Source organism: Macaca nemestrina, chromosome 1 (assembly GCF_043159975.1).
Source record: "Macaca nemestrina isolate mMacNem1 chromosome 1, mMacNem.hap1, whole genome shotgun sequence".
NCBI lineage: Eukaryota > Metazoa > Chordata > Mammalia > Primates > Cercopithecidae > Macaca > Macaca nemestrina.
In genome coordinates, this window is record NC_092125.1 from 230,419,461 (window position 1) to 230,440,330 (window position 20,870).

Consider the following 20,870-nt stretch of genomic DNA (forward strand, 5'->3'; position numbering starts at 1 on the left):
CCTCTTCCCAGGGCCAGGCTGGCCCAGCGGGCTCCAGAGCAGCTGCTGTACTTCGATAGGAATGACCAGGGCCGCACAAAACCACCAACTCCAATACAACTCTATCCGCTCACTTTGGGTTTAAAACCCTTTGGGCTGAATACCATTTTCTCTCTCAAAACATGTTCCTGCAGTACGATGAGGTCATGAATACTCTCTCTGCCACAGAAACAGGGAAACTGAGTCACCACCCAGCCCATTAGGATGGCCCCGCCTAGCCCACCTCCCCCGAGAAGGAAGAGGTGTTGGAGACACGGCTGGCTCTGGGTACTGCCTCCACCTGCTCCTGGCACTCAGCCTCACACACAAAGGTGCCCAGTGGACACTTGCTGATGGGACAGATCAACAAATGAACAAACGAACCACAGTAATCCTCGGTCTAAAAAGAAACACAGTGATGGCACAGCTGGCCATTGCTGACGCCCAGGGCACCGGGCAGCAGCAGCCGAGTGGACACCAGCAGCTCCTGCAGGCAGAGAAGATCTGCAGGCCAGGGCAGCAGGGCTCCACCTCCCCACCCCTCCTGGGAATGGAGTCTGCGTGGCCGCACACTCAACCTTGGTGGAGTCCCCCAGAGAGTGAGTCACATGGCGACATCTGCTCCATTCAAGGGAAAAGATTGTACCAGAGTCCCCCCAGGTCTCCAGGCTTCTCGGCTGGCCAGGCAGTGACACTGGCCTCTCCACCTGAGGCTTCTGGTTCCACCTTGGGTTCCAGGCGGTCCAGCAGCCAGGAGACAGCCCCTCCCAGCTCACACACCTCCTGAATCAAGAGTCTGGGGGTACAAGTGTGCCCCCCCAGGAGCCCCAGGCCTCTGTGTGTTTCTAATAGCAATGTGTTGGTGGATACACGTATCAGTGAACAAGTGGGTGACAGCCGGACAAGGGAGAGAGAGACACCCCATGCCCGATGTAGCCGCTGCCTGCTCTGGGCTGCAGTCCCAGCACTGGGTTTCAGATAAAAAGATCACACAGGCAGGTGGAGAGGCCATGGTACCACCAGACTCGCGTGCATGGAGCCAGCATCCGGGCATGCTGTGGAGCTGGGTCACCCACACCCTCACCCACCCTCTGGGCCACACACACACTGCCTCTCTTCTCAAAGCCTTGCCTGGGAACACACAGCCACAGGCACGAACATACATGTACCCATCACAACACACACACAGAAACACATGAGCACCTACCCACCTAAATCACACAATCACCCCTGCAATACCAATCCGCACACACGAACACACACCACAACACATATGCAAACTAAATCACACAATCACCCCTGCAATACCAATCCGCACACACGAACACACACCACAACACATATGCAAACGTGTACGCACACACACACCCCAGCCTGTACACACACCCATAACACACACACATATGCACATATCCTCACCTGCGTATTGCATGCACATCCACACTGAGACGCACACATGCACACACACCAATACCCACCTGCCACGTGCACACTGATGTGCACAGTGGCATGCACACTCACACACATCGCTGTCACACACACCCTGGTCACACTGCCTGGAGCCCACGGCTCCAAAGGCCTCCGTCCCTAGATCTTTGTGCCTCTGCATCCCGGTGCCAGCAGAGCTTGGGGGCACTTGGACTCTGCCTGCCTGCTCGCTGTCCCCCGCCCATGGCTGAGTTTCCCATGTGGCAGAGGTCCCCACGGCCCCAGCTGTCTGCTTCCCTGGGAGGAGGAGCGGTCCTGCATGGAGCAGCTGTACCCAGCCTTCCACCTTCTCAATTAGCAGCTGGTGCCTGCCTGGCACCAGGGACCTGGCAAGTCTGGAAGTGAGGCCAGGTCCCCAGGGCTCAGGCTGCAGGGGCCAACCACAAGCTGCAGGCCCTTCCCTCCCCTCTGCCAGGCCAGCTGCCCACTGCACGGGGGACGGCGCGTGAGAGGCCTCGAGCCCATTTTGCCGCAGGTCCTGGCCCTGGAGCTCAGACCCACGTGGAGAAGAGCCCGTGAGGCTGACGAGAAGCCCCGTCTGCCACTGCTGTCAAATGAGCACATTCCCAGGTGAGGGCGGGGCAGCCTCACACCCAAGCCCAGGAGAAAGGTGACTTCCAGGGCACACTGAGCTCCTGGCGGCTGCGGCAGAGCAGCGCAGCTCGGAAGTTCTGAGCCTGGACCAAAGCCAAGGAGCATCAGAGACCCCCAAGCACAAGGCAGAAGCACTAGCAGCCCCATCGGCACAGACCTGGCCTCCTCTCCCTGGCTGCGGGTCCCTGCCCAGCAGGTGGGCACAGGCTGTTGGAGCCCGAATCTGCCCTGCCTCCATGCCCGGGACCTGCCTCTAGCCCCTCAACGCCTCCCTTCCTACCTCTGCTCACCCAACTGGCAGCAGACGCCGGGCCAGGAAGTCAGGCAGAAGGATGCCCCTCTGAACCCTCCACCACAGTAAAATCCCCTGCAAAGTCCCCGAAGAGGTCCTGTGAAGGGCGCGTCACACCTACCGTGGCGAGGTGCCGTGCGGGGTCACCGACGTACAGCATGGTAGGCGCCGGGGGGTCTGCACACGCCGGGGAACTGGTGTCCCGTGGGACGAGGCATGGGTCTGGGCGGCCCGAGGGGAAGGGTCAGGGTCGTGGCCGCCCGGCAGTGTGGACCGAGGGGGAGAGACTGGGCAGCTAGGGAGGCGGGAGCCGAGGATGCTCGGGAACATGCGGGCTGTTTGTTGGCATTTTCGCTTTTCCCATCTCCTCAGTTCTGTCAACTGGCTGAATCCAACAACAAAACCCGCAGCCCACCCCTTTATTCCTCGTGAGTATTCATCCAAGTCCGGGGCAGGCCTCAGCTTGCCCAGTGATGTGTTGGACCGCACCAAGGAGGCTGCGCGGGGAGGGCGAGGACGCCGGTCAGCGCCGGCTCCATAATTAAACCCACCAGGGCTCCTTCCGAGATGCTGCCTGCCTGGGGCAGGCTTGGGGGGCCCCAGGCCCTCACCCAGCAAAGCAGCCTCTGTTCCCAGGCATGAGGGCTGAGCCCTGGCCCTGGAGATCATGGTAGGCAAGGCTGGGCCACCCCAAGGGGGAGAGATGGTGGCGCCTCCCTTGGCGACCCAGGAGGGGCGCATCTTCCCCCTGCGCGGGGAACTTGGTGGTCCGCCGGGACCAGTCCAAGGCCTGCATGGAGAGGAGGGGCTCTCAGGAGGCTGCAACCCTAGACCCCCGAGGGAGACAGGTGACGGGAGTGAGCAGCCCTTGTGGGGCCTGCCTTCCACCGCCTGCCCAAAGCAGGGGTGAGTCTAAGAGCCCAGAGCCGTGTGTTTGGAGCCCACCCTGGCACTGGTCAAGCCCCTAGGAAACAGGGACAAGCCACTGCTGCCAAAGAAAAGCCCGGTTGTGGGGCCCACTGCAGGCGTGGACGGCCTTGGCACAGCCAGTGAGGTGCGGTGGCTCTGCAGTGGTGCCCCACACCCGACTAGTGGGGCCTTTAAGGTGACTGCCACTCCCTGTCAGGCCCTCTGAATTTCCATTGTATTTCAGCTGTCTTTGGTACAAAGTTACCCCTGGCAGAGAGACCCGAGTCCCCCTGGAAGCAGGCAGGGCATCCATGCCCAGACAAACCCGGGGAATGGGGCCTGCGGACCCGCACTTCCAGTCCCCAGGGCGCCGTGGCTCCCACGAGGGCTGAGAAATCCATGTGGAGACCCCTTCCTTCCAACCTTTCCTGCCAAATTCCCAAACCACCTGCCTCCTTTCTCTTTTCTCCATCTCCCCAGCTTCCTTCCTCCCTGTCGTCCCCACCGATAGCCGCAGGGGCCTCCATCGCTCCCCACCCCCACCTCTAGGAGACCGGAGAGAGCTGGAGGAGGGCAGGGGAGGCTTGGACTGCAGCTGCCTGAGGAGCCCCGAGGACCCGCCCTGCCCCACCAGCAGGCCGGGCTGAGGACGAAAGGACGATTCCGGGTACTGTGCCCCAAGGGGCTGGGGCCTGGAGAGCCCAGCAGCGGGCGAGTCTTGGACGCCCACCTCTTCCTGTGGCTGAGGATCTCAGCCCCCAACAGGCAAGGCGGCGGCACTCAGGAGGAGAGAACAGAGAAAAAGACAGTTTTGTTTGGTAGACCAGGTTCAGGAAGGGCGTCTCTAGGAAGGCCCCTGCAGGGGATCGGCTGGGGCCCAGACTGGAGGTTCTGGGGAAAGCAGCAGCCTCCTTGCAGGGGAGCCCAGGGCGAGCCCCCGGAGACTCCTGCTGGGATGGGAGATGCCCTGGGGGTGGGGGTATCTTCTGCTTCTGAGCCTGGGACCCTTCTTGGGTTCGGGGTGGGCTCCCCAGGGATGGAGAGACACTCAGAGCCGGGCGGAGGCGGGGCCTGGGTTCCACTCCCCACCCCCACGGGGCACATTCCCAGCCTCTGCAGGCAGTGCCCTCACCTGCCAAAGGGAACGATGGATTGAAAAGGAGACTCAGGCCAGTCCCGTGTGCAGGACCAGACGGATGGCTTTATAAATAGGCAAACGGAGAGCGCCAAGGGGAAGGACGTGAGGAGGGAAGACGGCCTGGCTGCCTTCAGCAGGAGCCCCACCCATGCCCAGGGCACCGTGCCTGAGACCCCGCATCTCTCCACCCTCACTGTCTGGGCTGCAGGGGTCACAGCGCGGCTGAGCTACGTGTTTCCAACTCGAAAGCACCCAAAACCACTGGCCTCTGCCCCCGAGGAGCACCCAGCTTTCTGCAAATGTTCCCAAGGCCCAGCCTTGCAGAGGACAGGGACAGGGGACCTGGGGCCACCCTCCCTTGGCTTGGCCTTTAGTGCCTCCTCTAGGTTCCCTCCCAGCTGGGTCCTCCATTCCGCTTTCATTCTGCTTCTGACTCACTAGGGTTTCCGTGGGACCCTGGGCGGCAGGACAGGTGGGGAACCACGCTGCCGCAGCCCACGGTACTCTCCAGGCACCGCATCTTTGTTTCTGGTGCCTGCGATGTGTCAGTTCAAGGCCAGACTCGTAGAACAGGGTCCCCTGGGCAGCTGGCTTCATCCCACCCAAGGAAGAGGCCGCGGAAGCTGCCAGGCTCTGAGACCCCGGTGTGGGTGGGGCCCACTTCTGCGCAGCCCCAAAGTGCTTTGTCACGAAAGCTCACCGAAGGAAAGGCCGCGTGGGGGCTCTCTGTGAGGGGGTAATGGGTGGGCTGGGGTCTCAGAGCTGACCATGGCGAGCTGAGCCCCCTCCCTACTCCCACGCCTGACCCCACCCTTCCTCTGGCTACAGATCCCCCTTGGAAGGGAGGGGTGTCCTTCTCCCTCTGTCCGCCTGCCCCTTCCTCGGGGTCACACGCGCACAGGGCCCACGCCCTTCCTTCTCCTGGGCATGGGGGGAATGCCTCTCCCTAAAGTCACCAAGGCTTATCTGGGGTGACCTCTGGGGTCTCAGGCCCCCAAGTGTCCGAAGGGTCTGACCCCAGGCGTCTGTCCTACTGCTGGTTCCCGGGGCCCCCGGGGTAGATCGGCCGCCTTCTGCCCCACCAGCTGTAGACCCTGCTCTGTGGCCCACCTGCCCACAACAGCTGTCACCAGGGAAAGGCGCCAGGAGAGGCGGGAAGGGGCGGGGGAGGGGCCAGGCCTGGAGGAGGCTCTAGGGAGGAGAGGGGAGGGGAGGGGAGCAGAGTGAAGGGGAGGGGAGGGAGGAGACACCTGCCTCCCTCCTCTTTTCTCCTCTCCTGTGTCCTCCCTCCTTGCGAAGCATCCTGAGAGCCAGCAGGGCCACAGGTCTCTCATTGCCCTGCGCTGGTTTTGTCCGAGGGGACGCTGGCGCTCAGAGGGGCAGGGATTCGCCCCCAAGCCCAGGCCCAGCACTGCAGAGACTCCTCGGGTGGGTCCGGGTGAGGATTAGGACCCCCGCCCCCACAGTTACGCCCACACTGCCTCCTCCCACCCTGTGAGCACACGAGAGAGCTTTATCGTCTGCAGCTCTTCCCAGACGGTGTGGGGGTGGCCAGGGGAGGCCCCACCCACGTGGCATCCAGAACCCCATCAAGCCTTCCTCACTCAGGGAACCAGCCGGGGCACTGAGAGGGCAGGGGCTGGGCCAGTTTTAGCTGTGGCTCCTCGGCCCACCCTCCCAGCCCACGGGGAGGCCAGGGCCACCGGCTTCCCCCTGCTCTCCTCTTGCAGAAGGGGGACTTGTTTTAGAGTGAGGTCCCTGTGAGCCACGTAGGGTCTTCAGGGACAGCCAGAGCCTAAGGCACGGGGCAGCTCAGGCAGGAACTGTGCCGGGCAAGGGCAGCAGGCCCTGGTCCCAGATCCTATCCTAGGCCCTTCTGGCTCTGCTGTTCTGGTCTCCGAGGGAGTAGCTTTCTTAAACACAGGGCCTCCCCTACCCTCACCCTCACACCTAGCGTTTGTCACATGCTCCCCATGGGCCCGGCACCACTGGACATCCTCAAACCTCAGTGGGTGACTTGGAGCCTCTCAGTAGCGCCATTTGTAGACAGGAAACTGAGGCCCAGAGGACTACATAATTCTTTAAGGGTTGCCCAGCTCAGAAGGGAAGGGGTGGGTCCTGAGCTCAGCGAATCTGGCCTCGGAGCCCCCAGTCACACCCACCTCAGTCTGCTGGACTTTCTGGGCCGTCCCAGTCAGATGGCCACAGTGACCACGGGGTCTGCTTCCTGCTGTGGCCACACACAGCTCACAGTCTCCCCAGTAAGTCTGTGGCCTGGGACTCCTCTAAGGCCCACTGAGGGTTCGACTGCTCTTGTCCACACCCCACTCTCCTGAACTGCCTAAACTCAGCCTCCTCTGCAGGGACCAGTGTGGCAGGAGGGTTGTCCGAGGCCCACAGGGTTGGGCAGAGCCAGCATCCAGCACCTGGCATCCCAGAGGCTATGCCACCTCCCAAAGGGCTCTCTGCTCTGGGCTCCTACTGAGAGAAGAGAGATAGACCCTCTCATATTGTTTTACACTCAGTAAAGAAAAAGAAAAGCGAAACTAAAGTCAGGTAGCCTGGCGCCTAGGACAGACCCGAAACCAAAGAACCAGACCGGAAAATTCGACCCCTGACCTAGCAACTGATATTATCTACAGATTATAGAAAGACATTGTAAAACTTCCCAGTCTGTTCTGTTTCACTCTGACCACCGGTGCATGCAGCCCCTGTCATGTACTCACTGCTTGCTCCATCGATCACAACCCTCTCACGCAGACCCCCTCAGAGTTGTGAGCTCTTAAAAGGGACAGAAATTGCTCCCTCGAGGAGCTCGGCTCTTGAGACAGGAGTCCTGCTGATGCTCCCAGTTGAATAAACCTCTTCCTTCTTTAACTCGGTGTCTGAGGAGTTTTGTCTGTGGCTTGTCCTGCTACATTTCTTGGTTCCCTGACTGGGAAGTGAGGTGATTGGCGGATGGTCAAGGCAGCTCCTTCAGCAGCTTAAGTCTGCCCTGTGGAACATCCCTGCAGGGGACTCCGACCAGCCCGAGTGAGCGGATCCTAAGCGAGCTCCCGGGTAGGCATTTGCCCTGGTGGGACGCCTCCCCAGAGCAGTGTGTGGCAGGCCCCCGTGGAGGATCAACGCAGTGGCTGAACACCGGGAAGGAACGGGTACTTGAAATCTGGACATCTGAAATATGGTAAGGCTAGTCTTGAGAAGTTGCCCACTCCATTTGAGTGGAAGCGTGGCCTGATCACCCATGGCGTGCCTTTATCGGCACTTTGGTTTTGGTTTTGGTTTTGACTTGGTTTGAATTGCTTGACAGGACTGGTCTTAGGAACTTGCCTACTCCATTTGAGTGGAAGCGTGGCCTGATCGCCCATGGTGTGCTGTACCAGCACTTTGGTTTTTGTTTTGGACTTGACTTGGATTGTTTGATGCTTTGGTTTTGGTTTTGACTTGGCTTGGATTTCTGGATATTCTGATTTTGGTTTTGATTTTGGTTTAGTATAAACTGCAAAAGTGTGCATGTGCCCTTTTTACCTGTTCCTTGTTTTGCAGGGTGTGTGTGGTGTGAGCGTGGTGTGAGCGTGGTGTTTTGTCTTGAAGAAGCATGGGTCAGGCACAAATAAGCCCACCCTACTAGGAACTATGTTGAAAAATTTCAAAAACTGATTTAAGAGACTATGGAGTACTATGACACCAAGAAAACTTAAAACTTTGTGTAAGATAGACTGGCCAGCATTAGAGGTAGGTTGGTCATTAGAAGGAAACCTGGACAGGTCCCTTGTTTCAAAGGTATGGCACAAGGTAACCTGCAAGCCAGGGCATCCAGACCAGCTCCTGTATATAGACACTTGGTTACAGCTGGTTTTCGACCCACCGCCCCCAACACACAGTGGTTGAGAGAACAGCAGCATAAGCAGCTGGCAAAGGCAAGGAAAGACCAGCAGAGAGAGAGAAAAGAAAGAGACAGAGAGAAAAAGAGGCAAAGAGAAAAAGAAAGAGACAGAGAGGAAGAGACAGACAAAGAAGGAGTCAAGGAGAGAGAGAGAGAGAAAGAGAGAGGCAGAGAGAGAGAGAGAGAGGAAGAGACAGAGGCAAAAGGGAAGTCAAAGAGAGAGAGACAAAGTCAAAGAGAGAGAGACAAAGTCAAAGAGAGAGAGACAAAGTCAAAGAGGAAAAAGACAGAAAGAGATATACAAGTAGTGAAGAAAAAAAAAGTCATCTATACCAATTCTAAGTTAATTTGGACAAAACAAGGTCTTACTAATAGCAAAGGATAATTAAAATCCCAAACTTACAAGGTTTTCAACAAAAGTAAAGTTTGCTAAAAGTTAACAGTGTAACATGTATTATAGTAACTTCTATTTTTGTGGCCTTAGACAGTCTAGTCCACAGACATAAAAAAATGTTCGCTTTGGAAAAGAATGGTTATCGTCTTCGGAAAAAAAGGGGGGGTGGAACTTATATAAAAAGAGTGTTATATGGTAAATTCTTGTCTTGAAATAAATTAACTGGTTGTTTAAAGAAAGAAATGTTTGTAATAAGTCAGAAAGTTAAGGCATGTCGAAAAATTGCCTGTAAAAGTTGTGAAACAAAAACAGAACTTATAAAAAAAGTGTGTTGGCCGGGCGCGGTGGCTCAAGCCTGTAATCCCAGCACTTTGGGCGGCCGAGACGGGCGGATCACGAGGTCAGGAGATCGAGACCATCCTGGGTAACACAGTGAAACCCCGTCTCTACTAAAAATACAAAAACTTAGCCGGGCGAGGTGGCAGGCGCCTGTAGTCCCAGGTACTCGGGAGGCTGAGGCAGGAGAATGGCGTGAACCCGGGAGGCAGAGCTTGCAGTGAGCTGAGATCCGGCCACTGCACTCCAGCCTGGGTGACAGAGCGAGACTCCGTCTCAAAAAAAAAAAAAAAAAAAAAAAAAGTGTGTTAAAAAAGAATTTATGCAAGAAATGTTGTAAAATTTAAAAGTAACTAGGCCTCCTGAATGTAAAACTTAAAAAAAAAAAAAACAGTTTATGTGCAAGATATATAAGAAAAGTAAAATATACCTTTGGTAAAAGAATTATAAGGAGGCATAAGAATATAAATTTTTACCTACATTGAAAGGTTAAAAATATGTATATTTTGTTTTAAAGGTTTAATCAAGTTTTAAAATGTTAATTGGAAAGAAAATTATGTGTGTAAACATTGGCTAAAATTAAAGAGATATCATCCAGTTTTTCTGTAAACTGGACATTAAAATAAAAGCATAGCAGGTTTTTCTTAAAGCACTAACCTGCTCTTTAGCAAAAACTATAAAAGGTTAAAAAGAGTCTATAAAATCTTACCTTATGGTCAGACATTAAAAATTAGATAAATATGTGTACAAGGTTTTATTAAAATTAAGTTTAACATTAATAACACACTAATATAAAGATAAAATTTAACTTATCTGGTATAAAAATCAAACAAAAAGCATTATTAAATATAAAATAGTGTTTAGCTTTCTTTGGTCTAAAAATTAATAAAAATAGGTGCTAAAGGAGATTTCTCAGTAAAAAGGCACTAAGGACTATAAAGTCCACTGCCAAGGTCCCCACATTTAAAACAAAAAGTCAATTTCTTAGAAATTATATACTTGGTTTATCTTCCACTTTCCTTTCCCTCAAAACTAAAAGTCTTTTAGCACATATACCACTCCTAGAATTTCCGGTAAACCAGCATGAGCCTGAAGATCATATTCTCATTGAAAGGTAGAAGAAAAACTCCAGCCAGCCTGGGAAAGACCCTACCTTGTGCTGCTAACCACCAAGACTGCTGTTCGTACGGCAAAAAAGAATGGACTCATCACACCCGAGTCGAGAAAGCGCCACCCCCTCCAGAGTCGTGGGCCATAGTCCCAGGGAAAACCTTACCAAACTAAAGCTAAGAAAAATCTAACTCTTTTCATCTATTATATTACTCTTTCTTCTTTCCTCGTTCTATTGCTGACCATCTAGTTATTAATATAACCATGTCAACTTCACCTCAAACTACTGCATTTAATGCTGGCCTTGTTATACCCTGTGAGGACTTGACACGTCAAAGACAGTTTTCCACTTCAGAAAAGTACTTCTGTCCCTCCTGACTCTCTTCAGACTGGGCATTAGTAAACTGGGACCATTTAATCCAGGGAGATTTCGATAAAGACCCCAGTGCCAACCAGGAGTCTTGCCCCCCGATGTAGAGCTTTCATGCCATAGTTGGTACAACATGCCATAGTTGCCCCAACTGTTTTTTGTAATTTCCTAAAACCATACATTCATTTTACTAGAGGATCATAGAAGTTAAAGACTTAAAACAAACTTTAGCAATGAAGACAGGATACCAAGATGCAAATGCCTGGTTAAAATGGATCAAATATTCCATCTGCACGTTAAACAAAAGCAATTGTTATGCTTGTGCATATGGCAGGCCAGAGGCCCAGACTGTCCCCTTTTCACTAAGGTGGTCCTTCAGTTGACCAGGTGTAGGCTGCACGGTAGCTCTTTTCCAGGATTCTACAGCCTGGAGTAATAAGTCATGCCAGGCTCTCTCTGCTATATCCCGAAGTCCAGTACCCTGCAGGTCAGCCCCCGAAGGCCATCCAGCCTCCGTCTCCCAACGCTAAATTCACTTCATGTCTCTCACAACAGGGAGGAGACTTAGCACTCCTTGGAGACCTGAAAGGATGCAGTGAGCTTAAGAATTTTCAAGAGCTTATCAATCAGTCAGCAAGGGTTCATCCCCGAGCAGATGTGTGGTGGTATTGTGGTGGACCTTTACTGGGCACTCTGCCGAATAACTAGAGTGGCACTTGTGCTTTAGTCCATTTGGCTATCCCTTTCACCCTGGCATTTCATCAACCAGAGGGAGAAAAAATAAGACATTGTAAAGCGAGAGAAGCCCCTTATGGGTCTTTCAACTCTCACATCTATTTAGATGCAATTGGAGCCCCGCAAGGAATACCAGATCATTTTAAAGCTTGAAATCAAATAGCTACAGATTTAAGTCAATATTTTAGTGGGTGACAGTTAATAAAAATGTAGATTTGATAAACTACATCTATTACAATCAACAGCAACAAGATTTTCATGAGTTAAAGAAAAACTCATGTTGGCCCCAGCCCTGGGGTTATCTGACCTGACAAAACCCTTTACACCCTATGTGTCAGGGAAAAAAAAAAAAAAAAAAAAAATGGCAGTTGGAGTTTTAACCCAGACTGTAGGGCCCTGGCCAAGGCCAGTGGCCTATCTCTCAAAACAACTAGATGGGGTTTCCAAAGGCTGGCCCCCATGTCTAAAGACCCTGGCAGTAACGGCCCTGTTAGCACAAGAAGCAGATAAGCTAACTCTTGGGCAAAACCTAAACATAAAGTGCCCCCATGCTGTGGTGACTTTAATAAATACCAAAGGACATCATTAACTAACGAATGCTAGACTTACTAGATACCAAAGCTTGCTCTGTGAAAATCCCTGCATAACCATTGAAGTTTACAACATTCTAAACCACGCCACCTTGCTCCCGATATCAGAGAGCCCAGTTACATAACTGTGTAGAGGTGTTGGACTCAGTTTAAACTAATGGGCCCGACCTCCGAGGCCATCCTGAAACATCAGTAGACTGGGAGCTGTACGTGGATGGGATCAGCTTTACCAACCCCTGCAAAGTGACTCTGAAGAAGACGACAAGCCCTGCCCCAGTCACACCCGGAAGCTGACTGTTCCACGCACGGCTGAAGCATGAGGAAACTCATCGCGGGACTCGTTTTCCTTAAAATTTGGACTTGTACAGTAAGGACTTCAACTGACCTTCCTCAGACAGAGGGCTGCTCACAGTGTATACATCAAGTCACTGAAGTAGGACAAAAAGTTGCGATGGTCCTATTATTTTATGGTCATTATAAGTGTACTGGAACTCTAAAAAGAACTTGTTTGTATAATGTTATTCTATACAAGGTATGTAGCCCAGGAAATGACCAACCCGATGTGTGTTATGCCCCATCTGAGACTCCCATGATCACAGTTTTTAAAATAAGATTAAGAACTGAAGACTGGTGGGGCCTCATGGATGATATGATTAAAGCGTTAGCCAAAACAAAACAAAAAAAGTAGGTGCCCAAACAAGTCACCTTAAAATTTGATGCCTGTGCTGTCATTAATAATAATAAATTAAAAATAGGATGTGGTTCTCTTAATTAAAAAAGAGACTATATGGCAAAAATAAGTACATTTATCATGAATTAAGACTATGTGAAAATAAATGTAGATACTGGTCTTGTGTCATTTAGGCTACTTGAATGAAAAAAAAAGAAAAAATCCTGTCCACCTTCAGCAAGGGAAAAGTGGCCCTTCTTATACCAGTGGTCCAGGTAACACCTCAGAACTAGTAATAACCAACCCCCTTAATCCTTGCTAGAAAAAAGAGAATGTATAACCCTAAAAACTGATGGAGCTGGACTAGGTCTTCAGGTAAACATCGTGGTTTGAGAAAACGTTTACAAACACTCTCCTGAGCCAGTATATCAAAACTTCTATGATGAATTGAATGTGCCAGTACCAGAAATTCCAGGAAAAACAAGAAATTTGTTTCTGCAATTAGCCGAGCACATAACCCAGTACTCAATGTCACTGCATGTTACGTATCAGCACAAGTGTACTATATGAATCAGTATCGATCTGCACATTATCAGTATTGCACAGGAAGACAAAAGTAGCGAAAATAAGAGTGAGAACTCCCACTGATAAAAAGTGAGAGTCTCAAAGGGGGGAAATGAAGGAAGAGAGACAGACCCTCTCATATTGTTTTATACTCAGAAAAAAAAAAAAAAAGAAAGAAAAGCGAAACTAAAGGCAGGTAGCCCAGCGCTTAGGAACCAGACCCAAAACCAGGCCTGGAGTCCTGCCAATGCTCCCGGCCAAATAAACCTCTTCCTTCTTTAACTTGGTGTCTGAGGAGTTTTGTCTGCAGCTCGTCCTGCTACACTACCCCCTGTCACCCCAACTTCACCAGCAAGGACATGGAGGCTCAGAGAATTGTGGGAGCTTGAAACCACCCATTCTGCCTGTCTCCCACAGCTGTTAAGCAGGTGGCTAAGGCACCCCTCAGACACCCTGCGTACAGTGGGAACCAATCTGCCCACTCGTGATACAGGGAGACCCACGTCCCCCAGATGCGGAAGGCACACCCCACTGCAGAGGACAGGTGTTCCGCACTCAAGCACTGTGCCTGCCCGAGCTGAGGCCCCTTTGCTGGATGAGTCCCAGACCCGCCCCCGAGTATGGGAGCGGCCAGAGGCCACCAATACCCAGGGACAAGTGGCCAGAGGGAGCCGCCAGGGGCAGGTGGGGGCGGGTGCACATGCAGCCACTTCCACAAGCAGGCCCCCCACCTGAGCCATGAACTCAGGACTGTCGGAAGCCCCAGAAACATCCAGCACCAGAACCATCTGTCTGACCCCAGGCTGGGCCTGTGTGGTGTTTCTTGTTCAAGGTCACCAGCCTCGTGGTGGGGCTAGAACTGGGCCCCTGAGCTGCAGATGGCAGTTTTCTGGGGGGCACTCAGAGTCCCACATGCCTGCATCCACACTGAGCCAGGTCCAGGTCCCTGGACCTGGCAGCACAGCAGCTTCCCTGAGCTCCTGGGCTGAACTCTAAAACAATGCCTCCCAGTTCAGCTCCAGCCCCACTCTGGGATCCCTGGACTCGGCAGGCCAGGGGCCATTCTTAGGGCAGCTAAGCCCTGAGCTCTATGCCAGGCTGCCCGAGCTGGCCAGTTGGCACCCCTTGGAGTCACCCTGTTCTTTGCACCTGGTGCTCCCATGGGGGTCAGGGGTAGGGGACAGCATGCTCTTGGCTCAGCAGCCGCTGTCGTGAGGGGGCTGGGCCCTGGGGTCAGAATGAGGCTTGGCTCTCCCCACACAGGCCTGGGCCAGCCTTTGTTCCAGGGAATCCCCCATCTCTGTGAGCCGAGCTGTGCACCTAGGAATATCATACGTGGCTTTGGGAGGAGGCGTGTCACTGCCTGACAGATCCGGCCACCTTGCTGTTCGTGGAGATTCAAGGCCCACCGTCACCCCGTGGCTGGGGAGTAGCACGTTCCAGCAGGCGGAGGCTCGGACCAGATCCTGATGTGGAGCTCAGGGAACCCTCGGGGGCTGCGGGGGGACAAGCATTTCCCACCCACAGGAATGCAGAACTGCTCCTTCTGCCTCCCTGAGCCCAGGTCCTCCTCCTGACGCAGGGCGGGTCTGTGCCATCTTAGGGGCCTTCTGCCCTCTGCAGGGGGAGTGGGGGCTGAGCAACCTGGGGTCGGGAGGCTTCTGGATCTCAGGGGACAATCTTATGGGTCTTCCTCCCTCCCTCCCTGGGATCCAGCGGCCAGTTCCTGCCCCTCCCCAGATTGGAGGACACGGATGTCCAGAAGGGGACGTGGAGGGGGTGGGGTCAGGACCCTTGTCCCCAGAGAGCAGCTGACAGAATTGTTCCAAAGGGAGAGAGGGGAGAGGTCACAGTCTCACTTTCTTGCACTACCCAGCCCCATCCCCAGCCCACCCTTTCCCAGCATCTGCCTCAGTTTCCTCGCCTATAACATGGGACTAGACACGTGCGGAACACTGTCGAGCGTTTCCACTGGGACGGTCTCCTGAGCAGGGGTGGGAGGGCAGGGGCGGGTGGTCGAACCCGCAGATCCAGGCTGAGCAGGGGTGGGAGGGCAGGGGCGGGTGGTCGAACCCTCAGATCCAGGCTGAGGGGCTCCTCGGAGGAATAGACCCCCCTGGCGCTGTCGCCTTCCAGAAGCCCCCCACCCTGGGGCTGCCGCTGCCCAAGGAGGTGACTTCTCTGGCCCCACATGGCTCTGTGCCAGCCCAGCATTCGCGATGGAGACGGAACGGGCAACATGGCACCTCCGCCTCCCCCACCCCACTACACTCTGCTCCTTCCGACTGGAGCCCCACGGCCCCCACTCCCTCCAGTGCTCAGGGTGGCCTGTGCCTCAGACAGTCATGCGCAGGGGCAAGGGAGGGGCTCCAGCTCCTGGAATGGGGACTTGAGGGAGGAGGAGGGTCAGGCTGGGTGCCCTCAGGCCCCCAGAGGCCTCCCTCCCTTGCGGGCTGAGCGTAAGTGAGGGAGGACCGACCCTGCCCCAGAGGCGCTGTTCCGGGTGCGTGTGTCTCCCTGTAGTTCAAGTAGTTCGGGCTGTTTTTCCCGTAGCCGCGCACAAGTGCTTCCCCACCTAGGAATCCCTGGGCGGGGCCGAGCAGCCAACGAGTCCAGCGGGGCAGGCCCGGGGTCGGAATCTTTGCCCTTTCCTTGTGTGTGGTACCCACCTGCCATCCACCTCCTGGCAGAGTCGATGCCTTGCTACGGGCGGCCGGAGAGATAGGCAGGAGCGTGGCTCCCACCAGCTCCCACAGCCCGGCCTTTTCCCCCAGAGAAGCAGCCAATGGGGCAGGGCTTGAGACTCCCAGGAATGGGGGAGCCTGCCAAGATGGGGTGCCGGAGGCCTCACTGACCCTGTCTGCCCCCTATCCAGTACTCTTCGACTGGAAACAGTACCTCCATCTTCCTTTGGGGGTTCCTGTGTGGGGAGGCCCGCCCCACTCCATTCCATCCTCACCCTGTTCCAGGGATGGTGCAGCCCAGGCCAATCAGAGGCACAGAGCTGGTTCAGAGATGGGCCCCTGACCACATTCAGATCAACGAGAGGCAGGACTGCTAGACTATGGGAAAAGAGGGATCTCCTCTCCACAGGGATAGGGCATGCTGGAGCAGCCTGGTCCTCTTCACCATGAGTGGAGAGGCTGCCTAAAAACAAAGCCACTGCAGGGGAAAGCAGGCCAAGAGACTGAGCGAGGCAGCTGTGAAGCACCTGGACCCAATTGTGCCCGAAGTCCTTTTTATACCTGGATCCAGCTGTAGAAGCCCTTCTTACACCTGGACCCACCCATGTCCAAAGCCCTTCCTACACCTGGATCTAGCCATGCCTGAAGCCCTTCCTATACCTGGATCCAGCCATGCCTGAATCCATTCCTATCTCTGGATTGACAGTTACATGAGCGGATACATTTTCTCCTTTGCAATTTGAAGTGTACTGAGTAACGCACAGGGGAAGCTGTACAATCAAGAGGCTATCTCCTGGTTCTGCCAGGCTCCCAAGACAGGACAGGCCACATTTTCTGCCCCCACTCCAGTCCTCTACAGAGGGCAGTCCCCCACTCACCATGACAGATGTGGTCATGCCCTCTAGGTGGAAGACGTCCATGCTGGAATCCGTGCCGCCCACCACCTCATTATTCCCCCGGCTTGACTGGGGAAGGTCGAAGTAGGTGCTGTCTGGTTCCCTGGGGCAGGGAGAGGAAAATAGAAGCTGTCAGTCCCCAGTCTGGGCGTCACCCCCATACCTCCCAGGCCCAGAGCTCAAGGATAGCCCGAGACTCCTGGTGAGGCCTATGTCTCCTGCCCTTCCCACTCCCTCTCAGGCCATCTCTGTCCTCCACCTGCTCCTCCAGGGCTGCTGTGAGTGCCAGAGAGGCAGAGCCAGTCATGGCCTCTGTTATTCTGGGCCTCTGCTGGCCATGGGTCCTTTCCAAACCTGGGAAAAGAGTCTGAATTTTGGTCCTGCGTCCCCAAGGTAGGCCTAGGGCAGTGGTCTCCCTTCCCTGCCCCTCTGACCCAGCCCTGTCCCCAAGTCGATGAGGGTGGCCAAGGTTAGCTGAAGACCAGTGTGGAGCCACCTCTTCTGCTCTGGTCCAGTCAGCCCAGCGAGGGTGTTCAAGGCTAGTCCAGAATCCCAGAGAAGGTTGCCAAGGTTAGCCCAGAGTCCCAGTGAGGGTGGCTGGGGCTAGCCCAGAGTCCTCCCGGGGCCACCCCTCCTGCTCTGGCCCAGTTAGCCCAGCGAGGGTGGCTGAGGCTAGCCCAGAGTGCCTCCTAGGGGAGCCCCCAGGTCTGGCCAGCCGAGCGCACTCACAGAGAGCTCCAGAGGTGCTCAAACGTGGTTCCCCCATCGGGGGAGGTGGTGGTGGACTGGGCCATCTTCCTCACACCGGCCTCCGAGGGCAGCTCGCTCTGCAGGAAGGAAAGAGTGACACCTGAGCGTCCTGGGAACTTCTGCTCTGTCCTCCTGTGACAGCCTCGGCGGGGGCGAGGGTGGGGTGGGCAGCAGGCAGTTGGGCCTGCCTGGGACATCCCTCGAGCACTGGCAGGTGCCCCCGCCTCACCCTCCCTGTGCCCTCTCCACTGTCATTTTGTCCACCCCACTCCCTGTGGCTGGAAACTGAGGGCCAGGTGGGCAGCTCTGCCTTGGAGGTGGCAGGTCTGGATCAGACCTATCCGCGGGGGTGCCCTGGGCAGGCAGGTGCTTCTCAGAGCCGCCGCCTCGGAAGAGGGGGTGACAGCAGCACCTGCTCCTGGGGCTGCCTTGAGGGCCTTCGGGAGAGCAGACTCTGAGATGCTTGGGCTGGGACAAGCGTGTGAGGCCTGTGGTCTGTTATGATCCACTGTGTCTAGGTTTGGCCTGGAGGATGCAGCCAGGTTTGGGGTCTCCCTGATGCCTGGGACCTGGAGGTGGTTCAGGTTCCAATCGCCCCATCTGGGGAACAGCGTGTGCGAGGGATGCCCTGGAGGCTGCAGCCGAGCCCCAGGCCAGAGCTTTGCTGTGCCAACTGCTGGGGGACACAGACGTCCCCTGACCTTCTGAGCCAGGGCTCCTCCCTGCACCCCAGCCCCACAGGGAAGGCTGGCCAGGCTGGGAACGAGAAGCTGCCCTGTCCTGGAGCCAGCCATTGCCTGGGTGGTCACGCCTTGAGAAGGAGACACCCAGGGAATGGGGAGCCCTGACCCGGCGCCCATCCGCTGGTCTTCATCGCCACCATTGCTCCCTGAGAGCCCCTGTGTCCAGCTCCCAGTGGCCCTGGACACCCATGAGGAGGTAGCAGTGTCCAGGTGGGGCACAGCTGGGGTCCCTTTTCTATGCTGAGGGGGAGGGGACAGGGAAACCCTAGCCCACCCTGCCCATAGCCCCCAGCCCTGACTGAGGTGACCTCTCCCCTGGGCCAGCCTCCTAGGTTCTCGGTGAGGTGCCATGGGACAGGCTTGGCCACTGCCCTGCAGTGCTCAGGCAGGCAGGCCTGGACCTGCCCACAGCCAGCGGGGGTGCAGGCCATGGCCTGGAACCTGTCGCTTTTGCCCTTCCCCAGGCAGGCGGGAGCTGATAGAAGCCCGTGGCACGCTCCTGGGCCACCACATGCCAGGCCCTGGAGAAATGGCATGGGCCAGGCTGGGGTGTGGCCAGTGAGCCATGATGGCCTGGGACAAGCAGCTTAGAGGGTGCTGGCCCACGCCACCTCCCCCCAGGTGGATGTGACCACTCCACCCACTTTTCAGGAGCCCCAAGGCTCAGAGGGGTTAAATGACTTGCCTGAGGTCACACAGTTGGTGGTGAATGTCCCAGGGGCTCTTTCTCAGAATTGGAAGTTAATTTGGTTGCCCTGCCCCACCTCCCTTCACCATCATGTGGCCAGGCAGGTGTGCCCTTGCAGGCCTCCGATCCTGGGCTGGGCTGGGCTGTCTAACACCCCAGTGGAGCTGAGGGTGTGCATGGGGACTGCACCATCCTGTTCATTTAAAATGGGAGGACGTGACAGGAAGCAGAACCGCAGGCCCAGCTGAGGCTGGCACAGGGCCCCGGGGGAGGGCAGAACCTGCCCGTGCCCCATGGTGGGTCCGTTTGGGCTGAGCAGTATGAGTGGGGTAGCCTCTTGGTGCAGGTGTGTGGACCAAGGCTGGGTGGGAAGGAGTGAGGGCCCCAGGCACGTGTCCCGAAGGACAGGAGCACTGGAGGGGCTGGACTGGGAGGAAAGAAATTCCCTCAGATCCAAGAGGACAAGCCTGGGAAGGTTTTGCCGCCAGAGGCCACTGGGTCACATCCCCTTCATTTTGCAGATGGGCCACCTGAGCCCAGAGACGGAAATGGACTTGCCATGCACAGTAGGTGGGTGACAAAATCCCAGCTCCCTTCACAGCAGCACCATTCCCGGTAGCTGAACGGTGCACGTAGCCCAGATGCCCATCAGCAGAGGGCCGGCCATGTGAGACATGGTGCCAGCAAACAATGGAACATTGAAAAGGAACAAAGCTCTGACGTGCTACAGCGTGGGTGAGACCTGAAAACCTCATGCTCAGGACACATGACCTCATCTGTCGGCCTGTGAGCTGTCCCCTCCCAAAGGCTAAAGTGGGACAAAGACAGAGAGAGACAGAGACAGAGAGACAGAGAGACAGAGAGAAGCAAGGACAAAGAGAGACAGAAACTGGTCAGTGAAACGTTATTCATGATCTTATGCCTGGGACATGGGCATTGCTGCATTTTCAAGTCAGCATCATTTGAATTCCCACTGAAGCCACACCCTCTCTTCCCACTGAACCCTGAATGAGGAACAGTGACCCTTCTTGTTGGCGCGTCCCTGCCTGCTGGAGACCCAGCTTCCACACCCCCGACCAGCATCCACTGTGCACTGCAGGACACCAGCTTGGCCTCTTGTCCCTGCCTGGGCACGGGACAGAGGCCAGCGAGCGTGGTCATGGGTCCCCGGTCCCACCCACCCAGCCCTCCGGGCCCACAGGACAGGCCACCACCAGGAGCGTGTGGGGTGGGAAAGGGGCTTTCTCTGCACCATGAGTTGGGTCCCCAAACATCCCCCAGGCCTATCCGCCTGAGATGTGGGCAGTGGGCCTCCAGGTGCAGGCGTGTGGACCGGCCAGCAGCCCTGGGCAGATGCATCTTCCAGGACACCCCTCCCCACGGTGGGGCTGGGGCAGGGCCCAGGAATCTGCACTTTTAAGAAGCCCCCAGGGGAGTCATGAAGAGCCTGGGACAGGACCCCCGAGGAGGACACTGTCATGAAGGCCGGCCTTGCCACTGCCCGGGGTCCTGCTGCAGCCACTGGCCTCCCCCATGGGAGTCAGGTTCCTCATCAGTCAAAACCAGGACCCGGAAACCTGCCCAGACTTAAAGCACATGGAGGAACTGGAACCAGAAGCCACCAGATGCCTGATTCCCAACTTCCTGGGAAAACGCTAACGCTGGTAGCATTGGCCCCAGGGCCCCACAGGAACACTGGTCACAGGCACAGGAGCCAGGCAGGGGCTCCCCCAGTCGGCCTCACACACGTGAGCTGGTGACCGGCTCTGTGGGCATCTGGGAGTACCGGGCACGAGGAACAGGAAGCACTGTTGCGGGTGCAGGGAGGCTGAGTCCCTCTCTGCGCTGGGGCAGGGGGAGTGTGTGCCCTCTGCCCACAGCCGCCTTTCAGGCAAGGATCCCAGTGGCGAGAAATATAAATCAATTCTAAAACAGTGGCCTTTAAATTAAATCCGGTTTTCCTGACCATGTGCCTTTTAATTTGAAAGTTCATTCACAAGGGGAACACAGTTCTG

At 55.7% G+C, this 20,870-nt stretch overlaps 1 protein-coding gene across 7 annotated transcripts in view; it reads right to left on the bottom strand.

The window, feature by feature from the left end:
• LOC105496668 (tumor protein p63 regulated 1 like) overlaps nucleotides 1-20,870 on the bottom strand; it is a 119,605-nt gene that overhangs the window by 37,709 nt on the left and 61,026 nt on the right. For all 7 annotated transcript variants that reach the window (XM_071067511.1, XM_071067505.1, XM_071067508.1 and 4 more), the window contains 2 exons: nucleotides 17,404-17,501; nucleotides 16,657-16,777 (listed from right to left, as the gene is read on the bottom strand). In XM_071067511.1, the coding sequence (XP_070923612.1) occupies nucleotides 16,657-16,777; nucleotides 17,404-17,501 (219 nt within the window). The remainder of the gene's footprint in view (nucleotides 1-16,656; nucleotides 16,778-17,403; nucleotides 17,502-20,870) is intronic.